Source organism: Propithecus coquereli, unplaced genomic scaffold (assembly GCF_000956105.1).
Source record: "Propithecus coquereli isolate 6110/MARCELLA unplaced genomic scaffold, Pcoq_1.0 Scaffold27, whole genome shotgun sequence".
Lineage (NCBI taxonomy): Eukaryota > Metazoa > Chordata > Mammalia > Primates > Indriidae > Propithecus > Propithecus coquereli.
The window spans coordinates 11,210,024-11,233,779 of NW_012148285.1; the positions used below are offsets into that span (position 1 = coordinate 11,210,024).

Consider the following 23,756-nt stretch of genomic DNA (forward strand, 5'->3'; position numbering starts at 1 on the left):
AACAGACCAAATTAAAATGGAGTCACTTGTGCTAAAGTTCCGTATCATTAAGCTGAAACGGAGTTGCTATGTGACCTTCAGAGAATCAGGAGAATAGCCAAATCCCTAAACAAGCCAGTTTTAGCTGGCATGATAAGGGAGTTCCCTCTGCTTTAACCTTTACAAGGAAAGTAACTTTGAAATGACCAATCTGCTTTTTTTTCTTTGTTTCTGCTTCCTTCAGCCCTTCTCTATCTATAAAACCAACCTCCTCTGCCCAGCTCACAGGAACACTAATTCTGTTATGCAATGAGGTATCACCTGATTCTAGAATCACAAATAAGCCAATTAAGATCTTTAAACTAAATTTGTTGTAATTTTTTCTTTTTTGATACCATGAACACTGAATTAGCAAATACTGAATCATTATTAGTAGGAAAATACAAAATTAGGTTCCTGTAAGCCTCTGGTCACATTTTCATCAGTATATCAACATATAATCTTACTTCATGTGTGTTTCTGTTTAAAGACATCTTATTTAATATATATTGTTGATTCATTAACACTGAACTCACAGGCAACGACACTGTAACTCATGCCTGAACAAAGCTTATCTAACACGTATTTTCTTCGTAAGGCACCTCCCAGCCTTCTTATGTTTAGGAACACTAGATGTCACTTCAACATTATACTTTGGGGCCATTCTAAATAGCAAAATCGCCAATAAAAAGGACAAAAATTCAAAAAAATCTAGCACTAAAAAGAATGTGAAAAGGACACTTGTTTAGAGTATGAGAGCAGAAACAAGAAGGTGCAGCATCATCTCGTTCAACCTCGGCTGGAACATGTGCCACACAGAATTTTCCCAACTCTGCATATGTCTGTCGATGACCACGAAAGCACCCTGAGTACTGATTTTGAGGTTACAAAAAACTTAATGAGGTGAATTCACAAATACAAAATCTGTGAATAATGAGGATTGACTCTGTACTTTTAAAAGCATGGCCAAACCAGCTTCCCAAACTGAGTCTGAGAATAAATCCATAGACCTAACAAGTCTGAACTTACCTTATAGCGATCAACTTCTGTGTCTGTGGAATCCTCACGACACTCAGGAACCTACTCAAAAGCTAACCTCTATAACAGAAAGCTGCTCTAGTAACTGTTGTGAAGTGGGATCCCAAGAGGATCTGAAGGAGACCCCCTGACTGCACTGGTAAGACATTAATTAGAACAGCAGCCTAGCTGTGGGAAGCCACAGAAGAGAAAAGAAGAGACAATTAAAAATCACTTGGCAGCAGCTTTAGTCTTTTGTTCAAAAGGTGCAGACAAGAGAAGACTTTACCTGCAAGTACTCTGCAAGCTGATCGTATAAACACCGAGAGCTTTATACTCAGTCTCCATGTTGCAGCAATGCATATTTTTTATACAATCAATTTTGTAACACTTTAATGTCTGGATTTCTGAATGGGGTGAGGAGGGGGGAAAAGTGAACATTTACCGAGTAGCTAGTGCTAGGCATTGTGTCAATCACTTTACCTTTATTACCTTTTTTAATTCGTCTGAGCCCTGTAAAGTGGATTTTCTCAATTCCATTTTACACCTAAGGGCTCAGAGAGGTGAAATGAAAAACCACCAATTTCACTCCAAGTCCATCATACCAACTGGGTTTCCTTCAAGTGGCTAAAATAACTTTAGAGATTACTTGGATATTTTAGTTGAGTATTCAATTAACTATTAATGATTAATTTGTAAGTATTTCTTATAAAGTGGATTCATGAGTTTTCTTCTAGGTACTCAGATCTTTTCCAAAAAGAAAAGAAGAAAAAAAAGCTTTCTCTTTACAGAAACTTTTCCCATCTTTATTCATAAATCTTTAAACCAAATCATGGAAGCCTGCTCACAGATCACTTAACAGATATCTTCATTGTGACTCCTATAGGAGCGTCACCTCACCTCGAGTGCAAAGGTGCCGCTGAGCAAGTACCTAGGAAGGGCCCCTGTGCCAGGCTTCTCTAGCTCCAGACTCTGAAGGTTTGATCCCACGAATGTTCCATGCTGTCTCTGTGCTGCCATACTGCAGGAGGGGTCCACCGTTGAATCCGACTGCTAAATCTGTCTGCATTACTTAGCATGAATAAGCATTTAAACATATGAAGTTTTACTTTAAATTGGAAAGGCAGACTGGTTCCCAGCACAACAGCACCATCTTCTGGTTGGTGAGATGGAATCAAGACATATTTAAGTCACATCTGGAGTTAAAAAGCGTTTCAAGTTTTGTAAGCCAGAAGGGTGGCAAAACTAGAAAACTTAATTTCCATAAAATCCAAGCAATGTCAATAGCAATTAAACACCCTCACAGACCAATCACAGAATAGAAAATACTGTAACTGCAGGTCACTACTGGTTGCCATTCCACTTATGAAAACACTTCAGCCACTCCCGGCCAGTCGGCCGTCTCACACTGGAACCCATTGTGCCTATGAAAGAAATTCCTTCACACGTCTTCACAGTCGCACCCAGCCCCCTGAATGTGTAAAAGGGTTCTCTGCTGTACACATGCAAAGGCCAAATGTGATGGGAGCAGCCATGAAGAATCAGGATCTGGCCTTTCAAGCTCATTTCCCAGTGGTGCCTGTTAGCAGTTAGGGAGCATTATCCTCTCTTAGGGTTCTAACGAGTTGAGGAACAGCCTTAGCATCATCTTTATGTTCCCCAAAGTGTAGGACTCCTTGGTAGATAGTGTTGGAGATGGAACTTGGGCCTGAGGTCCACATGGGGCTCCCTACCATGGCCAATGCCACCCCTACAGAAATCTCGACCATGAGACCCCATCAGTGAGGAGCCCTGACAGCTGCAAGGAGCCTCCGAACTCTAAACTATTCTTTACTTTTATATAAAATCAATTTTGTAATATTTTAATAAAGAGACCCCAGCAACTGGTTCCCAGGCCTGCCTTCTTCCGTGCACTGCCACATGGCCCTGGGGTGTCAGACTCTTCCTGGTGCTGCCCATCAGTCAAGCCATTCATCCTCCTCCCACAAGGGCGGCCGAGCAACGGGGACGGGGAGAGGGGCCAGGCTGCAACCACAACACTCCCCTCCTGGGGAGGCGCACAGTCTCCTCCTGACCCGCGGAGAGGTGAGGGTGAAGGAGTGGGCACTTCTCCCAGATGCTGTGACGTGGATCCCGAGCCCCACACTGGTCTAGAGACGGCAGGGAGAGCTCTGTCACGGTCACCTTTGCTTCCTCCCCTGCTACAGACACCTGCCACAGTACTCTGCATACATGGAAGAGAGTAATTCTTCATTAAATGAAGACTTTAATCTACTTTTCTCCTAAACTATTGTAGTTCAAATTTTCTCCTAAACTATCGTAGTTCAATTTTGATCATGACCCACAAGAAACACATTTTTATTATAATACAGTATACATACATGCATATCTGTCTATACAGATTTAACCCTGAAAAAAAAGTAACATTAAAAAAGCCAAACTCATCTCTATCATATGGGACACACTCTGACATTTCCTAACTTCTTCCTTTTAAAAAAAATGCTGATTACCACTCACTCAGTTGATTTCACAACCCATTGAGGAATGCGGCCCATAGTCTGAAAACACTGTTGTCAACTTCCACTTGCATTCCTAACTCTGTGGAGGTGGCATAATCCTTTCTTCTCTGTTACCCCAGAACTGCCCTCCCACAAGGACGACTGTATCAGGCCTCTCCTCAAAGCCTTCCCCAACTCTGTGCCCAGCATGTCCCTGAACACCAAGGATGTAAAATAATGACTAAGATGTAGTCCCCACTTCAAGAAGCCGAGTCTACTGGGTGGGACAAATAACATTTATGATATGCTCTAGGCTCAGTCATCTCCTCTTCCTTGAACACAAAAACACTTGCCATCTGTATTCATTCATTCGTTCAACCACTCATCCCCCACCTTGACTTGCTCCAGCACCATTTGTATAAATTACAGTTTGTCAAAAGATGAATCCATCTAATAGGGTTTCCTTTTTTGCAATCCTATTTGTCAAGGGATAATTTTCATGAACTCTAAATTAGGAACCGAAGTGCACTGTCACCAATTCTTGGAAATCAACGTCCCATTTATTACCCTGTGTAGCATTTATAGATGTGGCAGGTTCCCAGATAAATTCAATTTGGCCTCAGCCTCTTAGAGAAGGCTATGAACCAGAGTACATGCAAAGATCAACCTTTTGGACACTTAAAAATAAATAGACTAAGTCCATCTATTTCATTTATTTTTGATTCTGTGCTATATACAATGCCACCCGACACATGTGGAAAAGAGTGCTAGCAGGGTGCCTCTGGCAACAACCAGGCTTTCTAAGGGCAGTTTCCTGTTTGGTTGACCAACTTGGTACTCAATACTTGGAAATTCTTTTGAAAGCCCCAGACTTTTCAAAGAAAACTGGTTACGTGCAATATTTTATTTTGAAATTTGCTTTAACCAAAAAGACACATACCCAAAATCAACCCGACAGCAAGCCTTGTACAAAGGATAAGGGCCCCTGTGCCAGGCTTCTCTAGCTCCAGACTCTGAAGGTTTGATCCCACGAATGTTCCATGCTGTCTCTGTGCTGCCATACTGCAGGAGGGGTCCACCGTTGAATCCGACTGCTAAATCTCAAAGTAAACCACACATCCCTGATTTTCTCAAACCTTGTAACACAAAGGAGAAGTTAAGGTGGTGATTCACATTAAAAGGATTCATCTGCAGAAAATTAGTAATCGAGAAAAGAATACAGATGCCATCTTCGATTAAAGTCAAATTCAACAGTTGTACCCTACGCCTCCATTCACCTAATCATCCGGCACGTGGCGCTGTCTATGGTCACTGTGCTGGGGTAATGGGAGAGCTGCCTGCTGGGCTGGGAGAGGCTCTGCCGCCCTGTGGTGAGCCCATTTTGGCAGCACTGTTCTTGTCAGGCAAGAACCAGAATGACTTTCCTGAGTTTCTGAGATAGGTACCGCTCCTTCAAAAACAAATAAAAAGGGCCGGGCGCGGTGGCTCACGCCTGTAATCCTAGCACTCTGGGAGGCTGAGGCGGGTGGATCGCTTAAGGTCAGGAGTTCGAGAACAGCTCGAGCAAGAGCGAGACCCCCATCTCTACTAAAAGTAGAAAGAAATTATCTGGACAACTAAAAAAATATATATAGAAAAAATTAGCCGGGCATGGTGGCGCATGCCTGTAGTCCCTGCTACTCGGGAGGCTGAGGCAGGAGGATTGCTTGAGCCCAGGAGTTTGAGGTTGCTGTGAGCTGATGTTTGAGTTTGAGGTTGCTAGGCCGATGCCATGGCATTCACTCTAGCCAGGGCAACAAAGCGAGACTCTGTCTCAAAAAAAAAAAAAAAAAAAGAATGAAAGGTATTCCTACTAGGTGGACCGTATAATATAAACTTTATTACTAAACAATTATTTTACGTCATGTTTGCTTTTTATAACCGTCCACCCGAAAAACACTCATTAATACCTAGATGTATTAATGTGGGGTGTAGAAGTTAAGGAAAACCCTGGTCTGAAGTGCATGGGTTACCACCATCAATTATAAGTTACTTAACACTCAGTGATACTAGCATTTGCTGGCATTTTCTGCTAAACATAATGAAGCGATATTCACTCTACTACTAAAGTGAAGTTTGGGCTTCTTTCCAGGAAAAACAAATATATCTTTTCTAAGAACAGACAGGTTACAAAAACACTCGACAGTGGAAATATTATCAATTAACATCACAAATCAAAAATGTTTAATATTCACTTTTTCAGAATAGCAGATTTAAATCAAAAAGTTGAAGGAAAATTCAGAGAAATTAATGCTATAAATTTCATGATTAAAAAAAGATGTCATAAAATAATTAGCGTCAATCACAAGGGACTACAGTAGTCCCCCCCTATCCATGGTTTTGCTTTCCGAGGTTTCAGTTACTGTTTCAGTACAGTACAAGATGTTTTGAGAAAAAGAAAAAGAGAGAAACTACATTGACATAACTTTTATTACAGCATATTGTTATAATTATTCTATTTTATTGTTATTGTTATAATCTCTTCCTGTGCCTAATTTATAAATTAAACTTTATCATAGGTATGTATGTATAGGAGAAAAACACAGTATATATAGGGCTGGATACTATCTGTGGTTTCGGACATCCACTGGGGTCTTGGAATGTATCCTCTGTGGATACGGGGGGCCACCATACGCTGCCATACTAAGAGTTTTGAAAACAAGAAGTTTCCCTTTGCTGTGCTCCTTTACTTATAAAAAAAGCAAGTAATACTTTTTTAGTCTTAAATGTAAATATGTATTATATAGGTAATACTTGTTCACTATGAAAAAATCTGAAAATAGAGAAAAACATGAGAATATAAAATCCATCTGTAATTCCATTACCCTAAGAGATTTACTGGTAACAAAATAATAATCTGAATTAGCCATTTATATAATAAAGTTCTCTAGAAACATTTGACTTATTTTTCAAATTTGCTAAAATCAGATTTCATTTTTTAAAATAGTAAGGTTGTAAACAATAACAATCACGTATGAGAAAACAATGTCAACATGTAAACATGAGCACAGCTAACTTGTTCATTATATCTATTGACAACAACAATAAAACTATATTAGAAGCCTCAGAAATAAGAATCAGAGAGTCACAATGTTTAAATTGAGTCATCATAGTTAGTTTCTCAGTTGCCTGAGAGAAATAGGCAGATTAATCTCACTCCTTTAAGTTTCCTATTATCACCAGCATCCTAAATTATTAATCAAGAGTTAACTATGACTGTGGCACTAAATCAGGCACAGTGTTACCTGCTTTCTACAGTATGCTGCATAATATTTACAAGTATACATGAAAAAAGAACAATAATAAAACATATAATGACATTCAAAGATACACAAAATTATCTGAGTAAATGGAGAGACATATTATATTCCTGGTCATAAAGAATGACTACATCTAAACAAAGATGTCAATGGAATTGATAAAAATGTTGATGGGAATCCCAACGGGGTTTTTTGAGTGACACTAAGAAAATGATTCTAAAGCTCAATCAGATAAATAAAAAGCTTATCTAGAAGCCAAGAGTCCTAAAATTGTTTATTAAGTGTCCAATAAGGAATTGGTTAAATAAATGCTGATACACTCATATAACAAAACATTGTTTAAAAAATAATATGCAAAGTATAACACAGATGCACTATATACTTAAATATCATATGTAGCAACTGAAAGATAAATCTCAAATATTATCTGCAATTATCTTTGTTAATAGAGAGGGGCACTAGTCTAGTTTTCCTTGTTTTTCTATGTAGTTTTTAATCTATTAATAAAAATAAAGTATCACTTGTTTAATAATAAGGAGGGAAAAATTAGTTGTTTTTTAGGTCTTTGTAAAACGAGTATCATGGACCTAGTGATTTATTTTGAAAAACTAATCAGAAATATAGATAAGAACTAAGTATAAAATTCTCATTAAAGTGTTAAAGTAGCAAAAATTTGGATATAACTTAAACATCCAAAAGAAATACAGCTAAATAAATTACATCTATCTCTACAATGAAATATAACGCACCCATTAAAATTCCTCTAGACAAATGTGCAATGGAATGAGAAATGCTCATGACATAACGTTCACTAGCAAAGCAGATCCAAAATGCATTTAAAGTCAGAGCCCAATTAGTATTAAAAATGTTATGCGTTCTAAGACTCGAAACTGTAAAGCCACTACAAGAAAACATAGGGAAACACTTGAGGGCATTGGTCCAGGCAAAGATTTTACGGCTAAGACTTCAAAAGCACAGGCAACAAAAACAAAAATTGACAAATGCAACTACTATATTAAATAGAAAGTCTTCTGCACAACTAAAGAAACAATCAACAGGGTGAAGGGACAACATGTAGAATGGGAGAGAAATAGTTCCAAACTACTGACCCAACACGGGACCAATATCCAGAATAATTAGAACTCAAACAACTCAACGACCAAAAAACCCCAAATAATCAAATTAAAAAGTGAGCAAAGGAAATGAATAGACATTTTTCAAAAGAAGACACATCAATGGCCAAACATATGAAAAAATGCTCAACATCACTAATCATCAGGGAAATGCAAATCAAAAACACAATGAGGTATCATCTCATCCCGTTTAGAATGGCTATTATCAAAAAGGCAAAAAATGACAAATGTTAGTGACGATGTGGAAAAAAGGGAACTCTTACACACTGTTGATGGGAATGAAAATTAATACAGCCATTATGGAAAACAGTATGGAACTTTCACACAAAAACTAAAAATAGAACTACCCATATGATCTAGCAATCCCATTACTGGGTATTTATCCAAAGGAAAGGAAACAGTGTATCAAAGGGGTACCTGCACCCACATGTTTATTATAGCACTATTCACAATAGCTAAGATAGAAATCTATCTAAATGTCCACCAACAGATGAACGGATAAAGCAAACGTGGTATATGCACACAGTGGAACACTAGTCAGCCATAAAAAGAATGAAATCCTGTCATCTGTGGCAACACGGATAAGCCGGGTGGACGTGACGTTAAATGAAATGAGTCTGGCACAAGAAGATAAATAGCACAGTGTTCTCACTGGTAGGTAGGAGCTAAGGGAAGTTTTGAGCTCATGGAAGTAATGAGCAGAACTGTGGGTGTTAGAGGCCAGGAAGGGTGGGGAGAGATTGGTTAACAGATACAAAATTACAGCTAGATGTAGGAAGGAGTTCTGGTGTTCTGCAGCACCACACGGTGAATACAGTTAATTACAGTTTTTGTGTATTTTCAGAAGCTAGAAGAGAGGATTTTAAATGTTCACAACACAAAGAAATGATAAATGTTTGAGGTGATGAATATGCTAATTACCCTGATTATACACTGTATACATGTATCAAAATATCACTTTGTAATCCATAGAGATGTACTATTAATATTATTACCTATCCAAAAAAAAGGGAAAAATGTGATGAAAATATTCATCTAGACAGTAAAACAATTAGAAGGAAATACTAAAAAATTTTGCTAGCATTCCTGTCTAGGTTGTGAGATCATGGTTGAACTGTTTTCTTCTTTATATTTTCAAATATTTTTCGCATTTGCAACAATGAGTTGGATTTACTTCTAAAACTGGGGGTGGGAGAGCACAACAAAATCAATATTTTACAAGTGATACTGCAATTAAATTTGATAGATTTACTGAATATTCTGATAGTGTATCACTGGGCAAACATTCTCAGATTCAGATAATGTTGGGCCTAAAACACAAAAATACGCCAGTGATTTGGATAAGCAACAATGTAACACAACACGAAAATTCAATCTCTAGAGCACAAGCACTACATTTCTACTGTTTATGTTCTAACTGCCACAGGACACACTGCTGCTTTAAATACCAAGGACTTGGGAATCCTTCTCTGGCAGTCAGGAAGCTTTTTGCTCTGTTCACATACCAGTTAATGCCCTAAAGAATGCCAATTAGAGAAAAAGTTTAACTTATTGTCACGCTCTTAAATCTGTCTGATGAAGATTTCATAGCAGAGATACATAACACCGCTAATTCTCAAAATTAAACACATTAGTGGAATCACAAAACAAGAAGGTTCTTAATAAATAGTATTAAAAATTTCCACAGTGCTTTTGATAGATTAAGTGATCTATAAATTTTTTAAAAAGTCAGTTGCTCTTAAAAGTTTTCAAGTCAGAAGGTATCTACACAAAACATACATTCACACACCTTACTAACAATGATTTTCCTTTAGCAAACTGAAGTACTCTATAAGCCACTATTATAAAAGTCTCGCCTGCATAAAAAGAAATACAGTTGGCCCTCCATAGCTGTGGGTTCTACGTCTGTGGATTCAACCCACATGGATGGAAAATACTTGGGAAAAAAAAATTTAGCCGGGTATGGTGGCACACACCTGCAGTCCTTCCTAGCTACTCGGGAGGCTGAGGCAGGAGGTTCTCTTGAGCCCAGGAGTTCAAGGCTGCAGTGAGCTATGATTGTGCCACTTGCACTCCGGCCTGGGCAACAACAAAAAAATTATGTCTCAAAAAAAAAAAGAAAGAAAGAAAGTCTGTACTAAACACATACAGACTTTTTGGTCATTATTTCCTAAACAATACAGTATAACAACTATTTGCATAGCATTTACATCATATTAGGCAATATAAGTATAATCTAGAGATGTTCTTAAGTATATGAGAGGGTGTATACAGGTTATACGCAAATGCCACACCACTTTACATCATGGACTTGAACATCCTCAGATTTTTTTTTCGTAAAATGGATTTTTATATCCACAGGGGGTCCTGGAACCAATCCCCCATGGATATCAAGGGACAACTGTACATTGTTTCTAGGATCCAGTACTTTTGGCATAAAAATCAAATATCCTTCCCCCCAAAATAAGCTTATTTAATAGAAATCTTATTTTTACAAGTCATGCTATAGTCGGACTCATTTATCTATCGTTACATTTATATTCAAGATCATTGTTGTAAACCAGTTATATACACGGCTTAAGACTGGGAAAATTAACATGCAAGGAAAAACACCATTCACTTTTTTGGTTCTTTCTTGAACATTTTTGTGCATTTCCTCTTTGACAAGAATAAGTATACAGTAACACACTAGCCAACTACAAAAGGTACCACAAATAGAAGCAAAGACATCAAATACTTCGGACATTGTCTATCCGTATATATGTGTATCCGAAGGGAGATGAACTTAAGTCGCTTTTAATCAGTTAAAGGAGGTGAGCTGCATGTTCTTTCGATGCATTTACATTAGATTTTCTTAGAATGTTACTAAACAAAAAAGAAAGAGGTAGTTTAAGTGTAGTATATAATATGGCAGGAAGATCTGATTAAAATGCAGATGCTACAGGCGAACGATTTAAAAGCACAGGTAAGAGTTCTGCTTCCAGCATAGAGGAAGAAGCTCCTGACAGATCAGTCTTCCCACAGGTAACAACTATAATCTCTGGAAAAATATGTATCAGAACATGAACAAAAACAGGCAGATTTTGGAGGTGAGCCAAAAAATTAGAGGAAGCAAACTGGCACAGTAAATTTCCTGGTGGTGTGTATGTGTGTGTGTGTGTGTGTGTGTGTGTGTGTGTGTGAGAGAGAGACTGGCTTTGCCTTGAAGGGCAAATGTGGTTAAAGGGGTGTGGGCCAGTTAAAACTCTAATAGAAAGTCCCCTGTCCTTCTGGTATGAGGAACCAAAGGAAGAAACATGGGGGCAACCAGAAGCAATATAAAGCGTGGAAGGAATTCTAGAAGAGAAGAAACCAGAGAAAGGGAACCCCAAATTTGATAGAGACTCAGCCCAAGTCTCTGGCTGACCCTTAGCCACTCGTGCAACAGACTGAAAGCAATCTCAGCTGAGATCTGAGCCATAACCCGCCACAAGTGTGAAAGAGTTTGTAATTTGGGTCTAAGTTAATTGCCCTCTAAAATTAAAACAAAAATATCAATTTTCTTCTGGGGAATGTAACCAAATCCAGAGTCTCCACAAGAGAATATTCACGATGTCCAGGAAACAATCCCCAATTACTCAACATATGAAGAAGCAGGAAAACATGACCCATTCTCAAGAGACAAGGTAATCGACAGGTGCCCAGACTCAGATGATATAGATGTCGGAATTATTGGACAAGAACTTTAAACAACGTATTATAACTATGCTCAATGAGGTGAAGAAATATAGGCTCTAAAAGGGGGGGGGAAGGAAATCTCAACAGAGAAACAGAAAAAATAGAAATAAACTGAATGCAAATACAGAACTAAAAAATACAATATATGAAATAAAAAATTCACTGGATGGGCTTAATAACAGAATAATGACAGAGGAAAGAGTGAGCTTACAGATAGAAATCATCTAATTTGAAAACAAGAAAAAAAGAAAGTAGAAAAAATGAACAGAGCATCAGGAACTACTGGAACAACATCAGAAAGTCTCTTACAGATGGGTAACTGGAGTCTCAAAAGGAAAGGCAAGAGAGTATGACACAGAAAAAAGAAAATATGACTAATGTCTAAAAACCTCCCAAATCTGGTGAAAGACAAATTTACAGACTCAATAAGCTTAATCAACCCCAATAAGATAATTACAAAGAAAGCCACGTCTAAGTGCATTGCAGTCAAATTGCTGAAAAACCAATGGTAAAGAGAAAAATAACATATTACACACAGGGGAACAATGATTCAAATGACTGCAGACATCTCATCATAAACCATGGAAGCCTGAAGACAGTGGAACTACATCTTTAAAATGCTGAAAGAAAAACCAGAAACTCTAAAACCAGTGAATGAAGGCAAAATGAAAGCATTTTCAGGTAAAGAAAAAATTAGAAAATCATTTGCCACCAAATCAGCAATACGAGAAATACTAAAGGAAGTTCTTCAAGCTGAAGAGAAAGTATACCAAAAAGAAACTTGGATCTTCAGAATGAATGAAGAGCACTGTAAATAGTAAATATCTGGGTAAATAAATAATAATTTTTTCTCTTAATTTCTTAAAATACATATGATTGTTTAAAGCAAAATTATAACACCACTTTGTGGAATTTATAATGAATGCATATTTAATATACATGCCAATTACAGCCTAAGAGACTACAGAGATGGGAGTAATTGGACATATATGGTTGTAAGAACTCCGTATTCTATGCAAAATGGTAAAAATGACCACTGAGTAGACTGTTAAAAGTTACAGATATGGAAATTTCTAAGGCAACCACTGAAAAATAATGTAAAACTAAAAAGCCAAGAAAGAAATTAAAATGGAATTCTTTAAAAAAATTCAAATAATCCAAGAGAAGGGAGAAAAGAGTTGTAAATAAAGACATAAAACACAGAGAGAACAAAAAACAAATTTTAAAATGGCAGGCCTAACCATATCTACAATGACATTAAATTAAATACTCCAATTAAAAAGAATTATCAGAATAGATAAAAAAGCAAGATCCAACTATACACTGTACAAGGGACTCACTAATTTATATATAAACAGGTTAATAACAGACAAAAGGAAAAGACATGAATATTTGTAAGATTAAAGGGGAAAATACACAATTCCATAATCATAGGAGATTTTAACAACCCCTCTCCAAAAACTGGCAAAACTACTAAATTTTTAGAAAACAGTAAAGACATATACTGTATGAACACTAATTGACAGAGACCAAATCATAGAACTCATATTCTTTTCAAGTGTACATAGTATGTTCAGCAAGACAGATGTCATGTTCAGCAAGTTTCAATAAATTTAAAAGGACTAAAATCATACTGAAATCTCTAACCACAATAGAATTAAATTACAAATCAGTAACAATAAGAAATCTAGGAAAATCCTAAGCATTTCAAAATGAAGCAACACATTTCTAGATAATCCAAGGTTAAAGGAGAAATCAGAAAACTTTTCTAACTTAATGATAATGAAAACACACATATAAATTTGTGGGATACAACTAAAGCAGTACTTAAAGGATAATTTACAGCTTTAAATGCTCATATTAGAAAAGAAAAATGGTCGCCATCAACGACTTGGAAGGAGTCTTACCTGTGTACATGCTGCTAGCTGAGCATGAGACCTTGCGCATCCACACAGGACAGAAGGTCCAGCCGAAAACAAAAACTGGGGCAAACTTTCAAATTGTTTGAATATTGAATGTGTTCCCTAACTTAGCTGGCAAACGGTGAAAGCTTTACTTGCTCAAGGTGTTTCAGCACTAGCCCTGCCCTAACACTGGCTAACCAATAGGCTATGCTGACCTATCGACCCCCTCTGGGAAGCCAGACTTAAACAATTTTAGAAGAATTCAGAAAAAAGAAGGAAAGAAAAATCAAGGATAGAAAAATAAATAACGTAAGGTTCTATCTCAAGAAACAGGAAAAAAAAAGAGCAAAGTAAACCCAAAACAAGTAAAAGGAAGTAGGGGGAAAACTGAACTAGAAACCAACAAAATAGACAACAGCAATAATACAGAAAAATGAACTAAGCCAAAAGCTGGTTCTTTGGAAAGGTCAACTAAATTGGTAATCTCTAGCTACAATGATCACAAAGAAACAAGACACAAATGACCAAATAAAAATAAAATAAAAAGCAGTTATCACTACAGAGTCTGCAAATATCAAAAGGATAATAAAAAGCACAGGTAAAGTTCAGAGTTAGAAGCAGCCTTTTAGCAAATTCAGTGCTGAATGATCACGTCCAAAGAGTTGTATCCACAATTCTAATATTTATCTGTTCAGCATAATCAAAAGCTGTGCTTTTAAAAATATGATTTAATATAAGCATATTTACATTTTGCACTGAGGCAAAGCCAAGTATCTTCCCACATCCCAACAAATCATCCTGAACAAGCTTCTGAGGCAGCATATCAGGAATTTATACAACTATGTGAATCTGGGCTGGCTTCACAAAATGATTCTTGGGTTTCTACCCCCTCTAAAGTCCCTTTACCAATTTCTGCTTTTGAAAAACCCCTTATGCTGTTCACAGTGTACTTTAATCTCCAGCTTTCAAAATAAGTGAAAAGGCTATTTTTTTCAGGCTATTTCTATAAAAATTACAGGCAGAGAGACAATGTCCTACAATATATTTTAGGACACTCAAGATAACGTTTAAATATTGAGAAAGTATGGCTAGAAAGTTCTACTACATTTGAAACATCATTGAGTTCTTTCTTCCATTTAACAAAACATTGGAAATATAAAAATCCTAACTATGAATGAAGTATTCAGATTTGACCATTATTTATTTTTTTCACCTACCTCTGGCTGCACTTAGACAGATTTGACCATTAAAGATGATTTCTTACTCGACCACTCTGAGAACAATTCTCAAACGGTGAGAATAAGTGGTCTCCTCCACGGCATCAAGTCTCACCCCAGCCACATACTGCCTCATCTGAAGAGCCAGAGGGTCAAGAATGCTAAATGTACGGCTTGCATGAGTCATCTGAACACCCCAAAGCCGCCAGGGATCCCCATCTTCACAGCAAACAAAATGCAGCAGAAATCAAACCAAATGGCATTCAGTAGAAGGGTTTTATGTTTTTGGTTTTTGTTTGTTTGTTTGTTTGTTTGAGGCAGGGTCTCATTCTGTCACCCCAGCTAGAGTGCAGTGGTGTCATCATTGCTCACTGCAACCTCCAACTCCTGGGCTCAAGCAGTCCTCCTGCTTTAGCCTCCCGAGTAGCTGGGACAACAGGCATGTGACACCACGCTCAGCTAATATTTTTTTTTTTGTAGAAACGGGGTCTCACTATTGCCCAAGCTGATCTCGAACTCGTAGGCTCAAGTTATCCTCCTGTCTTGGTCTCCCAAATTGCTAGGATTTCAGGCAAGAGCCACTGCACCTGGCCAGAAGGATTTTAATAGTTAGTATAAGGTTTTCTGTAAAAAGAGAACTTTCATATTAACATGTTGAAAAAAGCTTTAAAAAAATCTTGCTCAGAATTAGTGTTACTAAAGGAAAAAAACAGGTGTCAGTTAAAAAGCAACTCCTTAAATGTAAATCGGAAAGTCTGTAATGGAGCCAAAGAAGCCATTATGAGCTGCTATATAAATAGGCATTTAATGATTTTTTCAATGTTACATTATTGATCTAACAGGCCCTCTGTTTCCGCTGAAATGAATAAGTAATTTGTTTAAGATAACATTAATAGGATTTGAAGCACATTAGATACCCTGGGTCCTTCTTATCATTAAGAATTACCACTATAAAAAAAACTTCACATTGCCTTTCAGCAAAACATCTGAATAATTTTAGAAATCACGGCAAAAGACCAGAGACATTAGATTCATCCATCACATGCAAAAAGACATTTCTAAGTCAACATGATGAATATCATTTATTTGATTCAATAAATACTCAACTTTTACTTACTAATATCAGATAGTACCACTCTATGCACTGAAATACAATGGTGAACAAGAGATATGGTCCCTACTCTCAAAGAGTCTACAGTCTATCTGTGAAAACAATAAACGAAGTATAAAGGATCCTATGCAAGCACAGAAAACCAGGTCCAATCTCCTACAAAGGGAGCCAGAGAAAACATCCAGAAACTGATATTTAAGCTGAGATGAGGTGGGAAATCGGGAGTAGCCAGATTCTGGAGGGAGGGGATGGCGGAGTAAAGGACGGCTTCTGGCACAGGAAACTACGGTCAGAGCCACTGCATGTTCCAATTGCCAGGTGTTTTAAGAGTTACCTTTCATGTAAGAAAAATGACTACGGTGGAAAATTAAACTTTACTAGCAAAGCTGCATATACCAAAAGACAACAGTCATCTACTTCTTAATCTAGGAAGAAAAAGGTAAAAGATCACAATTTCACCTTGGCCTATTCCCCACAATCCCCATCTAAACACATATTTATTTCCTCATGCCACGGTGTGTGCTGGGCACGAGAGAGGATTCAGTGGTGAACAAGATAAACCTAATACTGCCTTCGGGGAGCAACACAAAGGAGTAAACGATCAAATACAGTAGAGTGCTTCTGTGGCTACACATGATTCTGAAATGTAGCTCCTTGATTTCAGTTATCATTGAATAAGATACTTGGCTTAAAAGCTACTGTTTGAAGAATCTTCCAGTAATAAGTAAGGGAGCAATCACTATTTGACATCAAATATGGTATAACAGGACCATCACAACAATCTTTGACATCTCATACACATAAACAAGGAATTAAGCTTGTATTTTCAAATAAATACTATTAACTGGTGTTTTACAGATTTCAAAGCATTTTTACACGCACTAATTTTTCTTTCTTTTTTTTTTGGCAGTAGAGATGGGGCTCTCCCTATGTTGCTCAGGCTGGTCTCGAACTCCTGACCTCAAGCGATCCTCCTGCCTCAGCCTCCCGAAGTGCTAGGATTATGGGCATGAGCCTTCTTGCCCAGCCCACACTCTTTCTCATTGTTCACAGCAAGAGAGGCCAAACAGACATTTTAATAATTAGCTACCATTTGTCAAGCACTGATTATGGAGTGCCAGGCTCTTTGCTGGAAACTTAATACCCATGATCTCATTTCATCTTATGACAATCCTGCAAAGTAACCACTATCCTCTCCCTCTCACAAACGAGGAACCTGCGGCTTAGAGGGTTTACACAATGTTCTCAAAGACACATGGCTGACAAGTGGTAGAGCTAAAGTTAGTTCCCGTGTCAGTCTGTGCATCTCCTTCCATCCCACAGCCTGGCTTCAGTGTCACCCAAATATGACCAGTGAGGGAGCTAAAAAGTGGACCCTGAGCAGAGGAGATGGGACTAGACTGCCAGCCAGGAGTTTTAGTTCAGTCTTTCAGCCACACTGAAGCCTCACTATAATCTCAACCTCAGGGTTCCTGTCCCCACTTAAAGTCATATTTGGCTTTCTAACAATTCGATCCCTTTGGATTTTCTCTAAAATGTCTTTCTAAGCATTATGGGGGAATGGATTAAAAAAAAAAAACACTAAGCAAAAATTAAAATATTTAATAAGCAACATCATTCGCACCCTGCATCCGACACTACCCTGGTGTCATGTGCTCCTGAAGTACATTTCACACTGAAATCTGCTATTAAATAACAATAATAAAAGCTAAAAGCTATGCCACAGTTTATATACATAATCTTATGTAATTCTCACAGTAACCCTAACAAGTCCATACTAGTATCCACAGTTTACAAAGATACACAGAAGCTTACTGAGGTTAAATAACATGCCCACAGTCACAGAACCATAGGTGGTGTGGCGGTATGATTCCAAGAGCCTAAGCTTTTACCCTTTATGACACAGCCTCTGAGTATTGCTGCCATGGTCAGATAATTAAAAATACCAAAATACTCTGATCTGAATTTGTTATGTTTTCAGAAGTTTTCATATATAATTACTCAATGGTTACATTATCAGAATTATACAGTTTTAGTGTGTGGCACTTTGTTAAATAAAAAAAAACAATTAGACACCTTATTTTTTCACACCTTTTCCATTATTAAGCACCACTGAATATGTAGCTTAATACATATTTTCTTCAATATTTTACCCAATAACTTTTCAACTTAAGAAAATTGGCTGGGCATGGTGGCTCACGCCTGTAATCCTAGCACTCTGGGAGGCCAAGGCGGGCGGATCAATTGAGCTCAGGAGTTCAAGACCAACCTGAGCAAGAGCGAGACTCTGTCTCTACTAAAAATAGAAAGAAATTGGCCAAACAACTAAAAATAGAAAAAATTAGCTGGGCATGGTGGCGTGTGCCTGTAGTCCCAGCTACCTGGGAGGCTGAGGCAGGAGGATTGCTTGAGCCCAGGAGTTTGAGGTTGCTGTGAGCTAGGCTGAAGCCACGGCACTCTAGCCCAGGCAAGAGAGGAGACTCTGTCTCAAAAAAAAAGAAAATAGAATGTTTAGTGATGGCTAATATCAAAATTACTTAGCGTACAACAAAAGATTTGGTGCTCCATTTTTTAGAACCCTATTTTAAAAGCAAATAAAATACCATTCATTTATTTGTAAAACGAGTATCTGACACAAGTTTAATGGAGTAAATAAATCATAAACATTTATAAATAAATGGTAAAAGCACAGAGACGAACAGGTCAATGTAGGTATCAATTTTTGGTGTTCCCCACGCCCCTCAATTGACTACAGGTACTTCTAATTCTCAGAGGAAATCTGCATCTCATTTGAGAAAAGGTACAATGGGAAAGGAACAGAATAGAGGTAAGTGGAAAAATACACCATGTAGGATACTTTATCAATCAAAAGATTGGTCTCATTTTCTCATCTATACATGATACTAATTACATCTATACATGATACTAATTATTTCCTTTATTTCGGAGACAAGCTCAAACATAAACCAGGCAGCAATGCTTGTGTACGAGCCGACTAAATGCACAGCTTTTAAACTGAAGGGCGTAGAGGGAGGGCAAGCTCCCACTTTATTTTATATTCAAAACAGATGTCTGAAACGCTTACCAATCTGTACTTGTTCTGGCTGGCTGAGAGAAACAAACGCTGATGTGTCATCAATCCAGGATATCTGAATGTTACCTGTAATATCGAATTAAAAGGCCAAGTGAACATTTGACCATTTAGAGAGCTACCAGATTGAATAATTTGTATATCTGACATATTTCAGTGCAGGCTATAATTTAAAGGGAGATGAGGTGCGTCTTTAAAACTGGATCAAAATCTCAACACTACAGAGAGTTAGCTTGCTTAAAACTTAAATCTACCACAGCAGTTATTAGGTTAAAACTTCAAGAGGGGAGACAAACTAGGGGGGGAAAAGAAGCTGTTAGAAATCTGTTTTAACACAATAGAAAGAGCCTTCCAGATTAAATCTTAGGCCACACCACCATGCAGTCCAACCTTATACCAGGGTTGGAGACTTTTTTTCCCTATCAAGATCACCAATAAAAATCAGAGACCACATAGGTCCAAAACTACAACTAGGGCCAGGCACTGTGGCTCACACCTGTAACCCCAGCACTCTGGGAGGCCATGGCAGGAGGACTGCTTGAGGCCAGGAGTTCGAGACCAGCCTGGGCAACATCTCCACAAGAAAATTTTAAAAATAGGCCAGTGAGATGGTGCATCCCTATAGTCTCAGCTATTCAGGAGGCTGAGGCAGGAGGATCACTTCAGTTCAGGAGTTCAAGGCAACAGTGAGCTATGATCGTGCCACTGTACTCCAACCTGGGCGACAGAGTGAGACTCTGTCTAAAGACAAACAAAACAACTCCACAACTATTTCATTTTAGAGACACCAACTTTGAAAATTAAAAATGGGAAACACGGAAATGAGTCAATAACTGTAACCAGTAATAAGAAAAATTCAATGTTGATATCAAAGCCAGGTAAAGAGAACAGGCAGCAGGATATCCTGGGAGACAAAGAAAAGGAGCCAGAGAGAATAAAAAGCCAAGACACACTCGCAGAGGGAAGAAAAACAGAGAGGAGCAAAAAGCAGCACAGTGAAACAGATGAGATTCCCATACAGAGGAGAACTACTCAATAAAGGCTAAATGCAAACAGAATGGAATGGTGGAGCCCGCTTAGGAGGAGAAGGGTGGGGTGGGGTGGGAGGTAGGATGTTGAAGAAAACCAAAGGGAAAAGCAGAGACCTAATTATTCTGTTACCGCTCTTCTTGAAAAAATACAAAACACTGAATTTTATAAAATGCGCAAACATCACTAGAATTTAGCAATAAAAAAGAGTTTTCATTCCAACTAAAAGGCTGGAAATTTTTGAAAACTACTTTGTTTTACCACCAAAGAGAAAAAAAAAAAGCTCATGCTTTCAGCTGCATAGTAAAGCAACATACTGACTTTCCCAATTATAAATCACTTACTCTTGATTACCTCTCCACCCTGCATCATGTGTTACCTTCTAGATAAATAATACTAGCTAACATTTACTGAGTAGTTACTATATGCCACATGCTGTTCTAAATGCCCTCCATGGATTAGCTCATTTAATCCTTGTAACATGCCAATAAAATAATAGTAATATTTATTATTATTATCATTACCATCATCTCTGATGAGGAAACAAAGACACAGAGAGGGTACTGCCCAAGGTTACACAGCTAATTTTTTTAAATTAAACTGAAAAAAAAATTCTACTCGAAGAATTTTACTTAATTTAGCCAATAAGTTTGACGGCATAGGGATAAGAATATATAAGACAAGAAACAACAAAAGCTTTCAAAAGAAATGAGCCTTGAAATTCAACTACATTTCTATATCTGCATTTAAGTTAAAAAGCAGGACTAGAATTTCAGAAGGATTAGGATAACTTTCCAGAAATATACCTGCTTTCACATACTTTTCTAAAATACTATATAAAGCTTTTTACTTATAAGAAGTAAAACATGCTTATTTGAGAAAATACAGCAAAGCATAAAGAAAATAATCCTATCTAAAACATTCAGTGGTAATAGCATGATACTTTCTTTCAGTCTAATCTTTATAATCTTTTAAAAACAGTGTTAGTTATACAGGAAGCCTACTTTATATCGGCTTTTTACTTCAAATTTTAAAATATAAACACCTTACCATCTCTTAATAAACTCTTCAAATATTTTTTAAATGGCTCCATACTAGTCCCTTGGGGAGATACATCAACATTTACTAAACATTCTTACTATTGGACATTTAGGTTTTGTTGCCTTCACTTAATTCAAGAATTTGCGAAGAGGACAGCTTAAATACTTCGTTTGTTAAAATAAAGAGGCACTGCTGCAGGCTTCCAATCAGAATGGTCTTTAAAACTTCTAATCAGAAGACTACTCAAATTAATCTACCTGTGTGTCCTGATAAAAAGGGCAGAGAAGAACTGCCCTACCTCATCTGTATCACAAATCTTGATCTGCTCAAACATCTGTTTGTTGCTTTGATTATTTGATCTCAAGCAGGGACCACCTATCCCTATGAAACAGACACTTTCTCTGAATTTAATCTTAAAAGTGATTTCTTCCCACCCTAGGCTGATTTTCCCTGATCAGTTGTAAGGGCAGTCATAGTAATGGTATCTTGCTTTCCCTGAATTAATAGCATTTCACCGTGAGGTGCTGTTAAAAGTTCCTCGGATCAAGGGCAACACACGTAACCTAAACATCTGTACCCCATAATATGCTGAAATAAAAAAAAAAAAAAAAGTTCCTCAGATCATATTAACACAAAGCTAGAATCCTAAATCAAAAAAATTCTACGAGTGAAATTAAAACCTTGAATATCAACATTTTTTAAATTTTACCTCAAAGGCAACAGGATTGAAATATTAACATTCTTTTATGCTTGTGGTAAAGCTATTTACCTCTATACCAAAAGAATAGCAAAACCCTGAAAAGTAATCTGTACTTATGATTTACTTACCAAAGGCACTGAAAAGTTGGTAAAGGTCGCTGGTTTTCCATTCTTTGGGAAATGTCACATGGAGAACATGGTCACGTTTAGGTTGCACTACGAGACAAATTTTTGGTGTAATGCTGATAGTTGAAAAGTGATCAAGTAAACTAGTGATTCTCTGATGAAACTAACAACTCCTAAACTTCTTAGGATTCTGTCATTGTAATCTAGACCTCAGGTTCTGATTGCAGTGGTCCCCAACCTTTTTGGCACCAGGGATCGGTTTCAAGAAGATAATTTTTCTACTGGTAGGGTGGGGGGGCCTGAGGTGGAGCTCAGGCAATGATGTCAACAGGCGATGGAGAGCAGCTGTAAATACAGATGAAGCTTCACTTGCCTCCTGCTGTGCTCTCCGCTTTCCTAAATTTCATGGAAGACAATTTTTCCAAGGATGGGGGTGGGTGTGGCTAGGCAGAGCTCTGTGGCCCGGGGGTTGGGGACAGCAGCATAGAACTCACAACAATTTGAGCCCTAGCAATTCTATGCAGAAACATCTCTTTTCATGAAGTTCCTGTGTCAATTATTCAAAAGGAAAAAAAAAGGCTACTCTGTTCAAAAAGTTTCACTACACATTTAACTTTCTCCTTTTAATCTTTCTACATATTTATTTAGTTAAAAAAAAAAAAAGCACTGTCCAAATTAAATGGACTAATTGTCTTTAAGCAGAGGCAATCTTGAGTCACAATCTTGTGTTCTAATCCCACACCCACCACTTAACTGTGGAACTCTAAGCAAGAGACTTAACCACTCTAACCACTCTTGGCTATAAACTGGGAATGGTAATATTTAGTGTGCAAAATTCTCATGAGAACGACAGACTAAAATAAAATGTAGGTCTGATATGGAGGGCAAGCCAAGAGTATATCCTCAAACTATCACTGCAGCAATTATCATCACCAAGTACAGTTCACCCATTTCTACATGCCATGACATGCATTAAGGCAAATAAACCAAGGACAGAAAAAGAGCAACAAAACAGAAGATTAAACAGAAGAAAAAAAGAAGCAATTGCCTCCCCAATAGACTGGCCTTCCGAGGTTTTTAAATGAAAAAAAAAAAAAAATCAACCTACTAAATTTAAATATATTAAGTATATACATATATTAAGTATATATATAGTGTATATATATTAAATATATATACTAAATTCAAATATATACTCAAGTAATTGGAAAATAGAAATTTTACCAAGTTACTGACAGCTAATATATCTTAAAATTTATTATAAATATTTATAGAAAATAATGAAATTAAGAGTTCTGAGTGAAAATGAAATCATAAAGAGAAGATTTTTTAAAAAATTTAATTAATGCATATACTGAAAATATATTTAAAGAGATGACTAATGAAGACCCAAGGGTCCCATTAACTTAAGCAGAGTCTTCATAACAACCACAAAATCACTGGCCGTTTTTAAGTGAAAAAAGCTTTTTTTAGTAATACCTTTCTAGTTATCCCTTCCAGACCACACACTTAAATGTACAGATGCAATAAGAAAATCAAAATTTACTTACGGTCTGGTCCTTCCAAGTTTAGATAGGGGATATCCATGACCCTCATAAGAAATAATCTACAAAAAGAAACAGGTAATGGATTAATTGCTTTTAAAAAGCCTATATGGGCATTTATTAAATTTTTTAGTATTAATAGAAGCTCCTTGATTACATTACTTTATTTCTAAAATCATTTCTAAAGCTCTGAAATTCATCTCAGAGGTTTTTCTCTTGGGCCAAATATTTATCATAAGTAGAAAAACAAACTGGTATCCCTAACATCTACCACAGTTCCTGGCACTCAGTAGCTGCTCAATAAATATTAGC

The 23,756-nt window shown here is 37.2% G+C and overlaps 1 protein-coding gene across 1 annotated transcript in view; it reads right to left on the reverse strand.

Moving 5' to 3' along the window:
• PARN (poly(A)-specific ribonuclease) overlaps positions 1-23,756 on the reverse strand; it is a 146,961-nt gene that overhangs the window by 61,466 nt on the left and 61,739 nt on the right. The window contains exons 19-21 of the mRNA XM_012647546.1: positions 23,451-23,506; positions 21,904-21,990; positions 19,000-19,074 (exon numbers count right to left, since the gene is read on the reverse strand). Coding sequence (XP_012503000.1) covers positions 19,000-19,074; positions 21,904-21,990; positions 23,451-23,506 — 218 coding nt within the window. The remainder of the gene's footprint in view (positions 1-18,999; positions 19,075-21,903; positions 21,991-23,450; positions 23,507-23,756) is intronic.